The sequence below is a fragment of the Callorhinus ursinus genome, unplaced genomic scaffold (genome assembly GCF_003265705.2).
Source record: "Callorhinus ursinus isolate GAN/ISIS: 27379988/994484 unplaced genomic scaffold, GSC_fseal_2.0 scaffold10, whole genome shotgun sequence".
Taxonomy (NCBI): Eukaryota; Metazoa; Chordata; class Mammalia; order Carnivora; family Otariidae; genus Callorhinus; species Callorhinus ursinus.
In genome coordinates, this window is record NW_027397072.1 from 52,222,725 (window position 1) to 52,240,236 (window position 17,512).

Sequence of the window (17,512 nt, forward strand, 5' to 3'; positions counted from 1 at the left end):
ATGCTCCTCTTACCTGGAAATTCCAAGGGATTGGGAGCCCTGCGGAAGACACTCCTATCACCTGTCCAATCTTTGGGGGGTATCTACTCAGGAGTGGAATCGATGCACTCTATATGGTAGTTCTATGTTTAATCTTTGAGGAATATGTATTCGTTTTTATGCATGTAAAGATTATCCCGAGATGAGTAGCACAGCCCAGGCCCGTGCAGACACTTTATTTTGCATGCCTGTCTTGGCCACCAGATGGGGAACTTCTCAACAAGGGCTGCCCTGCGCCTTTCGCCCCTCAGTAAGTCTTCCGCGGTAGAGTAAATGCATTCAGCGCCCAGTGGGCGCCCTGCGTGCCCGCCACTGGCGATGTGCAGGCGATACAAAGGTGCAGAAGGTACCCTCAAGGAACTCAGCCTAAAGGGAGAGTTACGCCTGAGGATGACTGATTAAAGGCGCCCCAACTCCTGCCTGTGCCGCTTCCTAGATGTATGACCCGAGGCAAGGTAACCTTCCTTGGCCCCAGCTTCCCCATCCTGAAATGATTTACAGTCAACTGCCATCACGGAAATACAGCGTAGCCTTTAGCACAGTGCCTGGCCCGCGCTGGGCACGCAACAGTTTTGTTCGGGTCAGCCGCGGTGGCAAGACAAGCCCCATGGGCGACCCGTCTGAACGCTTCTGGCCGGTGCTTGCTGGGGAGCAGTCAGGCGGCCCTCTCGCGCCCCGGACCCCTCCACGCTGGCGCGGGAGCGCCCCGGGAGTGCACCGAAGGCTGTCCCCCCTGCTGGCGCCGCGTCCCCGCCCCCGGGCACCGTCCTGCCTCTCCGGGCTGCGTCGCCGGCCCTCCACTGGGTGCAGCCCCGGGTGGCGGGAGCTCCGCCAGCGGGGTGCCGGACGCGGCCGCGGCCGGCTGGTCCTCCGCGCCGGCGGGAGGCGCTCGTCCGGATTCGGCTGGGGGCGGCACTCCGGCCGGGCTCCTCTCGGCGGCGGCGCACGGCCGTCCGTCCGTCCGCAGGGCGGGGACGCGGTGACGGTGGCGGCGGCTCCGTGTCGCCGGAGCCGAAGCGCGCAGGCCCGTCCCGGCGGTCGGGGGGCGGGCGGGGCTGGGGCGCCATGTGGTTCATGTACGTGCTGAGCTGGCTTTCGCTCTTCATCCAGGTGGCCTTCATCACGCTGGCCGTCGGTGAGAGTGCGCGACCCGGGTCCGCGCGGGCTCCTGTCCCGGCATCTGTGCTGGCCGGGGGTCGCATCACGAAGGCGGTCGCATCACGGGAGACTCCTGTCCGGTGCTCCCGGCCTTCGCATCCCTCCCCTTTCTTGTCCCTCTGGATCCTGCTCCCTCTTGCTGACCCCCAGCAGGCCCGTGGGACCGCGGGTCCCTCCCGCTGTCACTAAATCCGCCCCGGCACCGCCTGGGAGTGGCTGACTCAAGTGCCCCTTGCCCGGGCTCGCGCACCGCCAACCGCTGCCGTGCCCACCCTCGCGGGCCTGTCGCGCTGAACTTTTCCCGGACACTTATCCCTGCCCCTTCGCACTGCCTACTCTCTCGGAGTTTGAAACGCTTTTCCCTTCTGGCTAGTTCCTACTCTTGCTCTCTGCTGAGATCTCACCTCTTCCGGGAGGCTCTCCTTAGGGGGTTTGGTGGTGCCCTGTACTTTCTATGAAGTAGCGCTTGTCACACTGGGCTCGTCTGACGCCTCTCCCTATACCCCCGCTTACCCGCGCTGGGTCGGGGAAGGGACCTTGCCTGTCTTATCCTGTTCTCTCTTCACTCAGAGCGGCACTTGGCCCAAACCAGGTGCCCAACAGATATTTAGTGAATGAGTGAATGAAATGCCCCTTTATGGACCAGAGGTTAGCATTGTGCTGAGGCATCAGATACAGGTTTCCATTCAGTTTTATGAAATCTTTTTTTAGTTGCTCGGACAAAGTTTTGCTTCTTCAGACTTGGGAGGACCCCACGTGGGTTGTTTGGTTTGTTCCTTAGTGAGGGAGTCCATGAGGGGTTGATGGGGACCCAGCTGCAGAGAGAGAAGGACCAGGATGGTGGGAGTGACTCTGGCTAATGTTCTCCCTGCTTGCTCCCTCTTCCCAACCCCCCCAGCGGCTGGACTCTATTACCTGGCAGAACTGATAGAAGAATATACAGTGGCCACCAGCAGGATCATAAAATACATGATCTGGGTAAGTGGCAGTTTTCCCCAGGATTTTCCCCTCTTTTGCCCTGCCTCAAAGGAGGAAGTGGGGAGAGTTTTGCATGGATGATGAGATCTCTGTCCCTGCTGTTTCCTGAGGGTGCCACCCCTACCTCCTTCACCTGCACCTTGTCTCCTGAGTCTGCTGTCTGGGTCCAGGTGTTCCCTCGCCCCTTCCCCAAGTAGCAGCGCTTCACTGCAGACCCTGTTCTCAGTTCCTTAGGGTGACAGCTGAGTGCACACTCTGTGTTGACAGGACCATGGCTTGGCCTTTGCTTGGTTGTTTCCCATTGTCTCTAGCCCCCACGAAGAACTCTGAAGAACCTACCTAAGAACAGTTTTGAGTACTTGAGTTAGAGTACTCATTGCCCTCTTTCTGATTGGATCAAGTGACTTGTCCTAAGAGGGAGACGCCTTCCCTGGCCCAGGCCCTGCCCTTCTGAGGTCTCATGGAAGGCTTCTGTTCCTGAAGACACAATCCTTGCCATTGATGTCAAAGCTCCAGGAATGCCTGCTGGCGGGTAGATTCCTGCCAGCTGTGGGAAAGGGTGGGAATTGGGACCATTTGGATGAGAGAAGTCCAGTGCCTCTCAAGTCACGTGGTGTCAGCAGCCACTCTGGGCATGGCTTGGGGTAGAGGGTTCTAGTGGAGATGAGACCATAGCAGTCAGCTCTGGGTTCAGAGGCCTGGCCTGAGGGTTTTGGTACAGGAATTAGACCTTCATTCTACCAACTGCCATTTGTTAAGTGCTGACAACTATAAATCCTTCAGAACAGTGTTTTTCAGGTTGTAGGTCTCATTCATTATTGGGTTGTGTCATCAGTTCAGTAGGTCATGATCAGCATTTTCAAAAAACAGAATAGAATACAATAGAATTGAAATTTGAACTTTGATCTTAAAATGTTTACTGTGGGTTGCTGTCAAAAATTTTTGAGAATGGCATTAAAAGATGCTGCCCTTTGGGAGCTGAGAGACAGGCTGCGGAGGACTGTGAAACAGGGAGAGATGGAAGCATGAACCTAGTGTTGCCCAGAGCAGGCTGGGGGTTAGTGAGACCAAGAAGGCTGCCTGGAAGAGGCTCCCTGCACTGTGTACCTCTCGTTTCAGTTCTCCACAGCTGTGCTGATCGGCCTCTACGTGTTTGAGCGTTTCCCCACTTTCATGATTGGCGTGGGCCTCTTCACCAACCTCGTCTACTTTGGCCTCCTCCAGACCTTCCCCTTCATCATGCTGACCTCGCCTAACTTCATCCTTTCGTGCGGTGAGAGGGGGCAGAGCTGGGGAGGCCATCGAGGTGGTTGCATGTGCCCGGCTCAGTCGGGGGCACTATGGGGATATAGAGAAAAGTGGCAAACCACTAGGGTCCTCCAGGAGGCCAGGCTGGTTGGGAACATGGACTTCTTAAACTTGAGGAGCCTAGAGTCTTCTTGGCTCTAGTGATTAGTATTTGGGGGGATGGGGGAAGTGGGGGTGGGATACTTAGGGAGGGCTTTCCCAGGGTGGTGAATTTGAGAAGGGACAAAAGGTGGGTTCTCTGTGTAGTTACGGGCTCTAAGAAACCACTTGGCCAGAAAAAGCCCAAAGCCCTACCCTGGCAGGCAGGTAGCTCCCTGTCTAGTCGTCTGGCCCAGTCTTGATTAACACAAGCTTCATGGGGCTGTGGGTCCCCCTGCAGGTGCCGGCGTTGGGGTAAACAAATGTGTTTGGAAGACCCTGACCATTCTGCCTTTAAGCTGGCACTACTTTCTGATCCTGGGAGTCATTTCTCCTCTCTGGCCTTGGGTTCTTGATGATGGACTCAGGTGACACACAGTAGGCGGTTATAGATAGCCCCAGAAAAGATTCTGGGAAGTGTTTGGTTACCAGGATTGTTTTTTCTCCCATTAACCATTACTGGTCATCTAGTCTTTGGGCAGGATATGAGATGTAATTGGGAGTTTCTTGGAGCTACTTTTCTATTTCTGTGGGAGAATCTGGAAAGAGAATAATACCCACAAGGAGGGCACCCAGTTAAAGCTAGGACTGGCCTCTTCCCTGAGTGCCTTGGTGTGATTCTGCCAGAGGATGTGTTTGGTGGGGCTTGGTGTGGGGAGTCCTTCCCTGGAGACTAGACCCCTTCTGCATCTTCCCAGGGGGTAGAACCCTCCCCACCCCCCACCCTCCCAGTAGACCAAGCCTCCCAGAAGCCTCCTGGCTTCCCTTTGTCATTCCCCCAACCTGCCCTTGAGATGCCTGAGAGACTTTTCCTGAAGATCTGTGGGCATCAGGCACCATCTGTCTTCCAGTTTCCCCAGTCCTAGAGTGTGGCTAGGCGCGGCAGAGCTCTGCCTCGGAAGGGGAAAGGCAAGAGAGAAGGAAAGAGAAACAAGACGTGGCATTTGGCTCTGAGGTGGGCGTGCGGGGTGTTCAGTTTGAGTGGGGGCTTTGTTCTGGTGCCTGCCCTTCACCGCACCGGGAGAACAGGCAGGGATGCCTGTCTCCGAGCAGCCCATCCCCAGGATCTGCAAGTTGTCTCTCTCCTCCATAAATGTGGCTGCACCCTAAGGAGGTGGGTGTCAGTCCAGAACATACCAGTTTAGACCAGTGAGCCCTACCCTGGGGCAGAATGAGAAAAGGACCCTCTCCCCCAGAATTTGGAGGAACCCTAAAACTGCACCCCAAAGCATCTAGCAAACTGTGCCCTTTTATTTTTTTAAAGATTTTATTTATTTGACAGAGAGAGGGAGAGAGACAGCTAGAGAGGGAACACAAGCAGGGGGAGTGGGAGAGGGAGAAGCAGACTTCCCACTGAGCAGGGAGCCTGATGCGGGGCTCGATCCCAGGACCCTGGGACCATGACCTGAGCCGAAGGCAAACGCTTAGCGACTGAGCCACCCAGGCGCCCCAAACTGTGCCCTTTTATTCCTGAGGAGTGAGAGCCTCTTTATTTGAGGCCCTCTCCCAGCTGCCCAGTTCAGAGTGGAATCTCTTGGGAGTATGTTATCTGCCCTGTGACTTCTGTGTCCACTGCCCATGGGAGGGCACTCTTTTGAGACTCACATCCACTTAAAAGCAGGTTAATGGTCACGGTGCTTTGGGTTACATAATAAGTCTCATTTTTATACCATTCAAAGAGCTTTCTTATCTGCCTTCTAATTTTGCTCATAAATGCCTTCTGCATTTTCACAGATGGAGAACTGAGTTCTGGAGGGTAGTGTACTTGGCTTATAGCCATACTCTGAGTTGGGTGTAAAATCAGGACTAAGACTCAGGACTCCCAACTCCCAGGGGCCTTTGAAGGTTAAAAGTCCAGCTTTATATTCTTCCCCCCAAACTGACTCTTCATTTCCTCAACAGGGCTAGTGGTGGTGAATCATTACCTAGCATTTCAGTTTTTTGCAGAGGAATATTATCCTTTCTCAGAGGTAAGAAGTGTTCAGTACATCGAACTATTAGCAGGGACAGAGGAAGTAAAGGGGACTTGTATGATTTGCTTTGTGAACTTAGCTGGGGTTTGAAATAGTCTGCTGAGGGATAACGCATTTAAAAAAATAGTATTGAGTTTAGAAAGTGGTGTGGGGTGAGGAGCAGGGGTCTCTTTAGCTGAGGCGGGGAGGTCACTGCTCTCCCCCAGGGAGTCCTTTGGTTCTCCCAAGATCACAGCCTAACACCCTGAGGTCAGGACAGGGCACTGGGGTGGCCTTGTCTGATGCAGACCTCATGGGGCTGGCAGGTTGCAGCCCTGAAGCCCGGCTCCTCCCAGCAGCCTGCCAAGCTTTTTTCCTCTTGGGTTCTCCACAACCTGCTGTTCTAGTTCCGACCCCTGGGCAGAACAAGGTCACTTTTGGGGGAAAGATGGGTCAGTCGTGGTTTTACCCTCCATCTGCTTCCTTTAGTTCAGAGGAGTTTTTTGTCCTAGTGCCCAGAATTTGGGGATTGTGGTCACACTCGGTCATCCTCAGCCTCCACCTTTCCCCACTGAATTTTCTCCATGTCTGAGGTTGCCCTGCCTCTGCTTCCTGGTCCCTGGCCTCCTTCAGAGATCAGGTGTGGGGCCTTCTGTGCATTCTTGACCGCCTCTGTAAGATGCATGGTGGCCGTGTGGGGCCCACCCGTGGCACTTCCGGGGCACCCTCTCTCAGTGTCTCTCGTTGCCAGGTCCTGGCCTATTTCACTTTCTGTCTGTGGATAATCCCGTTTGCGTTCTTTGTGTCACTGTCGGCTGGGGAAAACGTCCTGCCCTCCACCATGCAGCCAGGAGGTGAGAAGGGGCTTGTCAGGGGTCACGGTGGGATTGCCTCAGGAAGGCCTGGGTTGTGTGGGGAGCCCGAGCCCAGCCTTGTGATGGAGGCATTTGGGCTCTAGGTGGGGAGAGCCGTGTTCACATGTAGACACACACACTCATCCCCCTGCCTGTGTCTCCACAGATGACGTGGTCTCCAATTACTTCACCAAAGGCAAGCGGGGCAAACGCTTAGGGATCCTGATTGTCTTCTCCTTCATCAAAGAGGCCGTTCTACCCAGTCGTCAGAAGATATACTGAACCCCTTGGGGAGGGGATGTGGGGACAAAATCAGGAGAGTCGGGCCCCTGGGCCTCTGCACTAGGTGGGGGCCATGAGCCTGGGAGGCACCTTCCCCCCGCCCTGGCCCTTGTTCCCTTGACTCTCCCTGAAGCCCTCATCCCCACCTTCCTCGAAGGGCTCAGCTTGGCTCAGATCTGACGCTGCTAGAGGCTGTGACCTCAGAGGGCACCAGGAGGATGGCAGAGCCTGCTTAGCCAGGAGGCCATGGGCCACCTGGTTAGGCGGGAGCTGAGCTCCCTCTGACCCTCCTACCCACTTCCGTGGTGGGTCAGGAGGTTCTGGCTCAGCCGGGGCAGGCGGGGCAGGGGCTATGAAGCTGGAGAGCAGACAGGGATAAGTTCTCTGGGCAGATGGCCGTGGGGAGGGGCCATGGCTTGGCACTTCCAGGAGAAATAGTTTTTGCTGTTGAACTGTGATTTCTGTCCCAAGTGCTGATTCCCATTTGAATAAAGACTCTAGGTGGCACTGTTTGCCTTAATATCCTGAAAGTTCATCTCCCTTTCTTCCTGTTGACCTTCTGCCCTGGACTGGACTGGACTTTCTGCTCCAGGGGCTTCTTTTCTGGGTTTGGGTCTTGCCCTCCCAGCGGGACTGCTCTCACGGCCCTTCCTGGGAAGTGGGCAGAGGTGGGGAGCTGAGCCGGGTCAGGGGGGTTGGGGGTGGAGGCAGCCGTTCTCGCGCCCCTCCCTTTTCTTCCATCTCTTCTTTCCCCAAGGCGCCATGGCTGTGACGCTGGGGGCCGTGGAGGGACGGTTTGGGACTGGGTGGGATTTTTGGAACATCTGCAATATCCTATTTGTAAGCTTTCCCCTGGGGAAAAGGAGCGGTTTCTGGCTGAATTCTATCTTGGGCCCAAGAGGAAAGAAAATAGAAACTCGCTTCCAGGCAGACTGGATTACAGCCTATTTTTTAAGAAACGGGACTGAGGGGAGAAACGGTTTGTCGCTCTAAGAGCACACGAGGGCTGGCCCTCTCTTCTGAGTGCTCTTGGCTCCCGGGGAGCTGACCTCAGTCTTCTAAGAAGGTGGGCCAGATCCTGGCACAGACCAGCATTTGCTGACTTTGCACTCCAACTACAGTGCCTTGCAAGTACTCAGCAGTACATACGGGAGTGAAGCCCCCACGAGAGCCGTTCCTGCCATGTCCTGTACCTCGGATCGAGACTGGCACGTGCGTTGATGGACAGTGCACATGCAGTACCTTTAAGCCAGGGAAGCCCCTGTGCTTCAAAGTCTCTATATCTTGCCCCAAGTCCCACCACAGCCCTTCATTCCCTTGACTGCAGCATTTCCTGTTCTCTTAAAAATCCCAGCCTTTCCCTTTCGCTGAGAGGAGTAACACATTTTGGGTTCTTCCTGCTGGGAATGAGATGGCCAGGCCTTTTTATCCTATGCAGACGAGGGAAGACAAGGTGAGGACACAGGAGGCCAGTATCCTCACTGCTGCGTCAGCAGCCGGCTCAGCTCTCCCTTGCTGTCTCGTTCTCTGTTCCTCACCCCGATGACATGGCTTCTCTCCTAGGGGTTGCCAGTGGCCTTCTCGTGCTAAATCCAGCAGACCCTTTCATATCTTATACTGGATCTCTGCAGCGTCTGACAGGGCTGCTCACCCCCAGCTTCTTGAATTGCACTTCCCTGGCACTCCTGTGGCTGGTCTTCCTCCTGCCTCTGCTATTCCTTTCAGTTTCCTGTGCAGGCTTCTCCATTTGCCCCACGCACAATGGGGTTTCTCAGGGTTCTGTTGTGGGCTCCCTGGAGGAGCCCATCCAAGCTGATGGCTTCAAGGACTCTTTGCCAAGGAACTGAGAGTTGACCTCCAGCCCCAGCATCCCTCCTGATCTTCTGAACCATAGTTCCTCTCGCCTTTGGGTGCACAGACAACTCTCACGGCCCAGAGGGCACTTGCTGCTGTCCTTTGCAAACCTGCCTCTTTTGGGTACCTGCCGTGGCCCCAAGACCCCTCAGGAGCCAGACCAGAAACCTGCTTTCTAGTCCTGCTTTCTCTTTCTGCCCCTCCCCCTCATCCAATCTCTAAAAACTGTTAAGTTTACCTTCCTAACATCTCTTGATTTGAGCCACACCCACTGTCATCAACTTACACCTGGATTATTGTGACAGCCTCCTTCTCCTTCGATGTCCCACAGCCAGAGTTGTCTAAAGTGTATAGCTCATCAAGTCACTTCCTGGCCTACAACCTTCCATGGCTCCTTACTGCCCTCAGGATAAAGACCAGACCCCTTAGCATGGCTTGTGAAACTTGTGATGTCTGGTTCCTGCTCGCCTCTCTGGCCTCATCACTTGCCACCTTGCACCCTGTGTCCCCGCCTCCTGTATTCAGAGATGCCACTTTGATTCTCCTTTCTTCTGCCCATCTGGGTACCTTCTCTTGTCAGTTCTCAGCTTAGATTTCACTTCCTCTGAGCTTTGTCCCCTCTTCCCCCAGCACACCACACAAATCACTCTAGGCTTACTGGTCTATCTCCCCACTAGACTGTAAGCTCCTTGAGGGCAGGGACTGTCCTTCAGTTTTTGTATTAATAGTGCCTGGCTTGGTGCCCGGTACATAGAAAGCACTCAATAAACATTTGTTTAATGAATGATTTGTAGCGATGTGTCCAGGGGATAACAGGGGATCCAGGATAGCTTCCTGGAGGAAGTGCAAGTGCTTGTATAGTTGCAAACTGAAGCCATGGGTCCTCCCTCCCTCCCCCCAAGATATGCTGCTTGTGCCTCCCTGAACTACAGAGACCTTGAAGGACTTGATCTGAACAAGAGGCAGCATTTTCCTGTGGTTCCCTATCCTGGAAGCCTAGTTCCTGGTGGGCTGGGGCGGGGGGGAGGAGAGGTAGTAGGGACCCAAAGTGTCCATTTTATGATGCAAGGGCCCAGGATAGACTGATGCCCACTCTGAGGCCTCTGCCCTAGCTTAAACCTCTTGGGGAGTCCAAGAAATTTCTTTGTGAAGAGGGGACACCTGGGACCTAGTCTTTTGTTAGAAGGGGCTCTGATCTTCAAGCTTGGGAGTGGGAAGTGGGAAGCCTGTGAGTACTCCTCTCCCTCTCTTCCAACCCCAACGTGAATCCCCACACCTCAGCCTTCACTGGGCTGCCTCAGGTTGACAGCCTACCAAAATAAGTTTATGGGGGGGCTTTTGGGGGAGGGCAGAGTGGGGAGCCCTTGATGGGCTTGCACAGCTGCCAGGAAGGCTTCATCAAATGTCTCACGCAGGTTCATGGCCAGAGTGTCAGTCCAGAAGTTGTCGTCACCCAAGAGCCACTTCCGGGGCACGTGCCTCATGCTGACAGGGCAAAAGCCCTGGGGCACTTTCATCCTGCATGGCCGCACCGAAGGGTACAGCTCTTGGACTACCACCTTGAAAGGCAGCTGGGGCACAGGTGCCACCCGGTTGCCGGCCACCGTGCACAGCTGTGCACCGCCGTGCCGGTCAGACCTCACCTTAAGGAAGCTGTGGAAGTCATGCTCTGGGCTGGGGTCTGGATGCACACCTAGGCGGATGCCCTGTGGGTAGCCGATCTGGGTGGTGGGCGATCTGGCAGGATTGTTGCTAACATTCCACGACTTGGGCCGCCTGACCATGGGCTGCATGTAGATGGATGTGGGTGTCCCCAAGGACTGCAGCTTGGGCGTTGATGTCTGCCGCAGGCGTGCCTCTGGGGAGGGGTAGAAGCTCTTTCGAGGCCCCTGGTGCTTGAGGATCTTGGGGATGGCAATCGCCTGGGGTGGGGCACAAGGCGCTTGCTTGGCATTGCGGATCAGGGATTGGCCTTGGAGCAGCTGCTTGCGATGGAGCCACTTCTTGAAATCAGCTTCTCTCAGAATTTGGTGCTGTTTCTGCAACATCAGAGGGTACAAGATAGTCATGGAGGGCTGCCCCTCCTCCCTCCTCCTGTGGAGGGAGGCCTTGTGGCTATAGCCCTTGGAAACCTCAGGTATCACTGGCTAGATACAGTTCTGCCCCAGGAGGCCTAAGTCTGATGAGAGAAACTCCTGTCTTATGGGAGCCCTTGTTCTGACCTGGAGATAACTATTGCCCGAAGGGAGCCCTTGGGCTGATGGCGCAGGTAGAACCTCTCCGACCTCCAACCTGATAAGGCCTCTGCCCTAAGTGAGGTCTCCAGTCCCTGCCGTATGGAAAACCTCAAGTCTCATGGGGGAGACAAGCCTCCACCTCCAGAGAAGTCCCTCGTCTGATGTGGAGATATGTCCTGCTCTGAGAGAATCTCTGGTTTGATGGGGGAGGAAAGGCAAATCCTTGACACTGGAAGAAGAAAGCAGAAAGGTTTGGAAGGCCTGGAACTGGGGGGAGCCAGTCTGGATTGGCTTCTGGAAGTGGTGGGCCTCGTATGTTGGATATAGTTGGCTGGCTCTCTGGGCTGGGTGGTCATGACTCGGTCTACCTCTCTGTTTTTGCCTCCACTAGAATTGAACCTTCAGCTTGCCACAGAACTGCCCCTTGTCCACCCCCTTGTTTCAGTGTCTCACCCCCCGGACCGTTGCTAAGCCATCAGGTGGTACAGAGATTGACCCAGCTCAGGAGGTAGGCTCTGATTAGGCTAAGCCAATCATAATAATTCCATCAGCCTTGCCCCAGACCCAGGTCAGTCAGCACATGGCTTTCCTTTAGCTGTAGGGATCGGCACAAGAATGGACATAGGATCCAACTGAGGCCAATAAGAGATAAGGGGAGATCTGCAAGGGGCTTCTGGGAAAGTTTAGAGACACGGGAATGGATGAGCTTTGCCTCCTCTGGACACAAGGGGCTCTGAGGATTGGGTGACACACCAGAAGAGGACAGCGCTGAGAAAACTGGAGAGAAATGCAGCTGGAACCAAGCCGGAGTATTGGATTTTGCCAGCCCTGAGGCCCTCCCCACTTCTGGATCCACTTAGGATTCCCAGCATCTTCTCTCTGGGTTTTCTGGCTCTTGCATCCTATATCCTTACACCTGCTTGAGATGCTTTACTTCCCCATTCTTCCCCAGCCAAGGTCCATCATAGGTCTGAGCCCCTTCCAAATCTCTCGCTTGGCAATCTCCACCTCTCATCTGTTCCCCTAGCTGTACTGACTTTGTGCTTCTCGGCGTATACCACGTTCTCCTGTACCTCTGTGCCTCTCCACAGGGCTCCCTGTTCCTTCTGCCTGGTCAGCCCTTCCCTTCTTCATACAGCCAACTGCTGCCCATCTTTAAAGGTCCTCTTAAGCATTATCTCTCTGGCATCCTCCTGGACCCTTCCTTCTCTCTGGGAATATAACCCACCTCCCATTCTAGATCCTAAGCTCCTTGAGTGAGGGGACCACATCTCATTTGTCTTTGGAGCCGCAGGGTCCAGCAGGTGCCTAGCAGAGAAGAAATGCTCAGTGTCTGTTGGAAAGGATGGATTTTTTTTTTTTAAAGACTATTTTTAACCAACACGGGGCTTGAACTCTCAACCCTGAAATCAAGAGTCATGTACTCCACCAACTGAGCCAGCTACACGCCCCAAAGGATGGGTCTTTCTCTTCTTTTTTTAAGATTTTATTTATTTGAGAGAGAGAGAGCATGAGCAGGGGGAGGGGGAGAGGGAGAAGCAGATTTCCCACCGAGTGGGGAGCCCGATGTGGGGGCCCGATACGGGGCTCCATCCCAGGACCCAGGATAATGACCTGAGCCGAAGTTAAGACACTTAACAGACTGAGCCACGCAGGCGCCCCAACAATGGATCTTTTTTTTTTTTTTTAAGATTTTATTTATTTATTCATGAGAGACACAGAGAGAGAGAGAGAGTGAGAGAGAGGCAGAGGGAGAAGCAGGCTCCCAAGGAGCAGGGAGCCCGATGCGGGACTCGATCCCAGGACTCTGGGATCATGACCTGAGCCGAAGGCAGACTCTTAACCATCTGAGCCACCCAGGCGCCCAACGATGGATCTTTTTAACCAGTGTGAATCCCAATGTAGGCAGGGCCTGGAGCTCGCTAGAGATTTTCCTCCTCATCCAGAAGGAGGCAATGCGCTAGGAGGCGTGCTGTATTTCTTGCCAATTTAAGCTGTATGTACTCTCTAACACAAAATGAGACTTTTGACCTAGGGGAGTGGCTCTTAAGGGTGGAATTTCAGAGGATGGGGAGAGGGAGGCTTTTTCTGGGTGGGACTGCTACCAGCCACTCTTCTGCGTATGAGTCATGCCCTCCCTTGCTCACCTGCTTGGATAGCGGTGGCTGCCTGGCGCCCCTGCCCCCCCTCCCCCTTACTTGATACTCGGTGAGGTAGTCTTGTTCCATGAAGGCCAGCTCGTCCTTGAGCCTCTTCAGTTTCCCCATCTCACGAGCAAAGTCCTTCTTGTCCCGTTTCCACATGGCATCCTTCAAGAACCTGACGCCAAGGTGGGGGTATGTCACCCGTCAGTGACAGAGCCTCACCCTGGGCTGGGAAGACCGGCTGCTGCTGAGGGCCCGGATGAGGGTAGGAGGAGCCACCAGAGACGCCATTCCCCACTGCCCAAGGCCCCTCCCACTACCCTTGAGGTGAGAGAAGAAAGTGATAGTCTGATCAGCACCCCCTGCTGAGGATCCAAGGCCTCAGGGCAAGGAAGGGCAGTGCTATACCCACAGGGGTGAGGCCCTGTGGAAAGCCCTGGGAATAATATCCTGGGGGGCCGGGGGTCTCTTCTGCAGACTTATCTCCCAGCCCAGACCCTCCTGGTAAAGGCTCAGCCTCAGGTGAGGGCCCCAAGGAAAGGGCTGGGAGGGAGGGAAGGGGTGGCAGGCTGTGGGTGGTTCTCACACCCTCACCGGGCACAGTCGCGGTGGTTCCGTATTTTGCAGTAGTCGATGGGCTTGCAGCCCATGGCATCTCGGGCGTGGACATTGGCGCCATTTTGCACCAGCACCTTCACGCAGCTCAGCAGGCCCTTGCAGGCTGCCAGGTGGAGGGGTGTGGAGCCATTGCATGTCTGACTGTAGAGGGCCCCGCCAGCCGGGAAGAGGGCAGAAAGGATGGCCATTTGCCCATCAGAGAGGTGGGCAAACCAGGTTCCGGACCTGCTCTGCCACTAGCCCACTGGGTGACTCTGGTATGTCCCTTCTCCTCTCCGAGCTTCAATTTCCTCAACCATAGAAGGAGGGTTTGGACTAAATGAATGGTGGGAGCCTGACTATATGGGTGTGCCACAGTAAAGATCTGCTGGAAGAAGAGCTGGGTTGGCTGGAGCTCAGAGGGCACTAACCTTATTGGCTCTTAAGCCAGCCAGCCCTCCTGCCCCCTCCCCTGCCTGGCCGTGGCGCACAAGGCCCGCGGGACCTGGGCCCTGCCCCTTCCCCACCCTCATCTTCCGACTTTGCCCCACTCCTTCCCAACTTGTGATCTTTGCACACGATGTTCCCTCTGCCTGGGACTCTTTTCCCCGGCTCTTTTCATGGCTGCCTTGCTCTCAGTTTTCGGGCTGCAATCTAAATGTTATTTCCTTAGAGGTGACTTCCCCTTCCAAAATAGATCCTCTGCCCTACCCCTTTTACTCATCACCTCATTGCCCTGTTTATTTCCTTTGAAACTACTTACTACACGGTCGTTTCGTTCATTTATTGGTTTGCTAGTTCACTGTCTGCTCCTGCACTAGTTTATCAGCTTCATGAGGGCTGGGACAATTTCCCTGTCTTCACTGCTGTATTCGACTCAGGCTTGGCGCCGAGCACACAGGGCTCTGTAAATATGAGCGAGTGCAGTCTCCCATAGGCCGTCGGGGCATTTCCATGCGTTTACTCCGTTACCACAATAGTCTCATGTCATCCTCCCACATTTCAGTTGAAGACACTCAGGAAATAATTCCCAAAATTTGCTGCAAATTAGAAACACCTTGGAATCTTTTAGGCCTTCTAAAGCTCAGAGGGCACCCCATACCAATTTCAGCCTTTGACTGGAACACAGGCACTGGTATTTCTGAAGCTACATACGGGACTCCAGTGTACTGACAAGCTTGGTAACCAGAGCACTGAGGCTAAGGGCTGAGTAACTTGTTGGAGGTCTTGCTGTTTGCTAGCAGATGGCAAAGCTGGGATGTGAACTAGGTCTGTCCTCTCCCAGAGCCTGATCTCCTTACTACACCATGTGGGCTCACTGACTGCTTTATGTGGGACCCAATCCTTGTCACCCTACAGCCCTCTGCCTGTCCTGCATGGATCTGTCTACTTGGAAGTGGGGTTCCTATCTGCCCAGGTTCCAAGACACTTTCTGGACACAGGCTGGACTCACGTGTTGAGGGCCGCCCCTTGCTTAAGTAGATAGTGAATGCAGGGGAGGGTCATGGTCTTGTTGTCCCCGTGGATGACCAGGTGCAGGGGTGTCTGGCCATTGTTGGTGGGCAGGTCCACGGGAAACTTGTACTCCTCTACCAAGACCTGCAGGCACGTAAGCTTGCCACTCTGGGCTGCAAAGTGGATGGCGGTGAAGCCCTGTGGGGGCGGGAGGAGGGTAGGAGGAGACTGAGCAGGATTGGGGCCCCAGGGTCCCCAACCTAACCTACAGAGCAGAGTCTGCTCCTAGAAGGTGACTATCTACACAGAAAAGCATATCTGTGGATGTTCCATAGGCAGATCTTGTCCAGAGAACCACTATGTGAGGAACTTTCTGTGCATACAGAGGACTTCATTTCTTGCCCCCAAGCTCCAAGGCCTTACCTTGTCATCTGCCGGAATTTTGTCACGGTCCCGACTCAGACAGAAACGCAGCCATTCCAGGTTGCCCAGTGCGGCCGCGAACAGCTCGTAGTAGCTCCCAATGGCACTCTGGTCCCACTCATCGTCGGGGTTAGCGTGGGTCGGGAGTGGGCAGGTGAGCAAGAAAGTGGAGTCTGGGTCTGGGCCGTTGGCCCTGCAGAGGGGCGTGCGTGAGGGCGAGGGCTGTCACTGAGCACCAAGGCGCTTCGGGAGGCCAGGCCGGGGCTCGCTGGTCGGCAGGGCAATGAGGAAGCCACCGTCCCCGGACACCTCTCCGGAAGCGAGCCAGCACCCCAGCCCGGTTCTCCCGGCTCCTCGCGCCGCCCAAGGGCTCCCGCCCGCTCCCGGCCCTGCCCCTCCAGGGAGGCCCCCCGCAGCCCGGCCACCTCATCCCCGGCCCACCTGGCCTGCTGGGACGCCGCTTCACCCCAGGTGACCTTGTAGGAGGCTTTCTCCGCCGGCTGCATGGCGACACTTGTGTGCGGGGGCTGCTCCCCCACCCTCCCCAGGCCCTGCCCGCCGGCGGACGCTCGAACTGGGGCTGCGGCCAGGGCAGCTCCTCCGCGGGCCGCGCCACTTCCCCGGCTTAGTAACCGGCCGCCCCAGTCTCCAGGGGCCGGCCTGGCGCCTCCCGGAGATCCTGCCGCCGCTAACCCCGCCGTCACCCGGTGAGCCTTGGCCCCCTCGGCCTGTAAACGGCATCGGCCACACACACAAACTGCAAGACACTTGGGTTTTGTTTCTGATGATAAAATTATTAAGTGCTGATTGTTAAAACAGAGAAAGGGACGAGGAAATTAAAAATCACAATTCCACCAACCGCAGAAATCACGGTCCATTACGATATGTATATACATATCCTACATTTTTTCTACTCCTTTTCATTTAGCGTTTTATTATGAACTAGCATCCATTGTCATGCCATATACTAAACGTACGTTATGACGCCACTGTAGCCCAGCGTCATAATGAACATACACTATCATTTGACATGTGCGGCAGAAAACAAAATGATTCATCTTGGCCGTTTTCTTAGGATGGATTTCCTGGAAGTAGAATTACTAAGTGAAAGGGAACGAACATTTTTTAATTGTTAGTATGTGTTTACAAACTGCCCACCAGCAAGGTTTTATATTCATTACACTTCTACCTGCAGTGAAGCAGGTACCCTGCACATCAGCCGTGGGACTTTGGGCGAGTTCCTTGACCTCTGTGTCTTAGTTTCTGCATTAGCAAACTGGGAATAATACCACCTACTTCACAAGGAGGGAGGGGATTGCAGCAGTAAGACCAGGCCAGCTATCTAGAATTTTCTATTGTTAAAAGAGGACCTACTGGAACCATCACCACCAGCGCTGAATATTGTGATTTTAAATAAACATTTGCTAATAATTTGGTAGTGGAAATGTTCTAATTTGACTCCTTGATGACTACCAAAAGTTAAACAATTAAATATCAGTGTTTTTCTCTTCTGGGAATTATCTGTTTCTTCACATTGTTCTTTGAGGGTCTTCAAAGTGTTTCTTATTGGATTTGTAAAACTTATTAACAGTAACCCTTTACATATATTTGTCATCAATGTTTTCCTTTTAAATTTTTACAATATATGGTAGTCAAGCAATCAATGTGGGCTGATTCAGTGTTGAGTGAACCATCCACATTCCATCCCTTCTCAGGGGGAATGACCCCAAGCTTATCAGAGGTTTACTGAGGCCCCAGGGGTCAACTCTAGGTATAGACCACACCACTCACTTCTAACTACCTTCTCCCCTCTGGGCCCCATCATTCCTGGTATTTCCCCCAGAGAAATCTAAGGAGGGGGGAGAGTCTCCCAAGACCACAGTGACCCACGGGGAGGGACAAAAATGCAGATTCTCCACCCAAAGCAGTTCTCCTTCATTCCAGGGAAACCTCCTCTGGTAGTCCACTCACCTCCCAACCGCAGGGGTCTGAAGGAGTCAGCACCCCTCCTGAGCACTTTAAAAACTAGCAAATTCTGGGTATCTGTCCCAAGTGGGGCCTTAACACCTGGCTTCAAATTAAGATAAAGTGAT

General features: G+C 54.4%; 2 protein-coding genes across 4 annotated transcripts; one reads left to right on the forward strand and one right to left on the reverse strand.

Moving 5' to 3' along the window:
- Nucleotides 1–302: 302 nt before the first annotated feature.
- TEX261 (testis expressed 261) lies at nt 303–7,239 on the forward strand. 3 transcript variants are annotated; one of them, XM_025868452.2, is made up of 7 exons: nt 303–494; nt 1,150–1,174; nt 2,096–2,175; nt 3,295–3,448; nt 5,524–5,591; nt 6,325–6,427; nt 6,594–7,239. In XM_025868452.2, the coding sequence occupies exons 1-7, from the start codon at nt 480–482 to the stop codon at nt 6,707–6,709; spliced, it is 561 nt and encodes a 186-aa protein (XP_025724237.1). In that variant the 5' UTR covers nt 303–479; the 3' UTR covers nt 6,710–7,239. The 3 variants fall into 3 exon arrangements, with proteins under 3 accessions (XP_025724237.1, XP_025724238.1, XP_025724236.1); XM_025868453.2 differs by lacking the exon at nt 1,150–1,174; XM_025868451.2 differs by lacking the exon at nt 303–494 and having other exon boundaries at nt 992–1,174.
- Nucleotides 7,240–9,873: 2,634 nt separating this feature from the next.
- Nucleotides 9,874–15,974, reverse strand: ANKRD53 (ankyrin repeat domain 53). The gene is made up of 6 exons (XM_025868450.2): nt 15,861–15,974; nt 15,420–15,612; nt 14,995–15,194; nt 13,539–13,703; nt 12,999–13,119; nt 9,874–10,602 (listed from the first exon to the last, which is right to left on the reverse strand). The coding sequence occupies exons 1-6, from the start codon at nt 15,923–15,925 to the stop codon at nt 9,874–9,876; spliced, it is 1,473 nt and encodes a 490-aa protein (XP_025724235.1). The 5' UTR covers nt 15,926–15,974.
- Nucleotides 15,975–17,512: the final 1,538 nt, after the last annotated feature.

Bases quoted from the DNA above. Each gene is read 5' to 3' on its own strand.
- TEX261 (XM_025868451.2), top strand. From the start codon at position 1,105: ATGTGGTTCATGTACGTGCTGAGCTGGCTTTCGCTCTTCATCCAGGTG. The intron at 1,175-2,095 runs GTGAGAGTGCGC...CAACCCCCCCAG, and splicing joins CTTCATCACGCTGGCCGTCG to CGGCTGGACTCTATTACCTG. The intron at 6,428-6,593 runs GTGAGAAGGGGC...GTGTCTCCACAG, and splicing joins CTCCACCATGCAGCCAGGAG to ATGACGTGGTCTCCAATTAC.
- ANKRD53 (XM_025868450.2), bottom strand. From the start codon at position 15,925: ATGCAGCCGGCGGAGAAAGCCTCCTACAAGGTCACCTGGGGTGAAGCG. The intron at 15,613-15,860 runs GTGGGCCGGGGA...GCCCCTCTGCAG, and splicing joins GCGGCGTCCCAGCAGGCCAG to GGCCAACGGCCCAGACCCAG. The intron at 13,120-13,538 runs GTGAGGGTGTGA...CCTTGGCGTCAG, and splicing joins AACCACCGCGACTGTGCCCG to GTTCTTGAAGGATGCCATGT.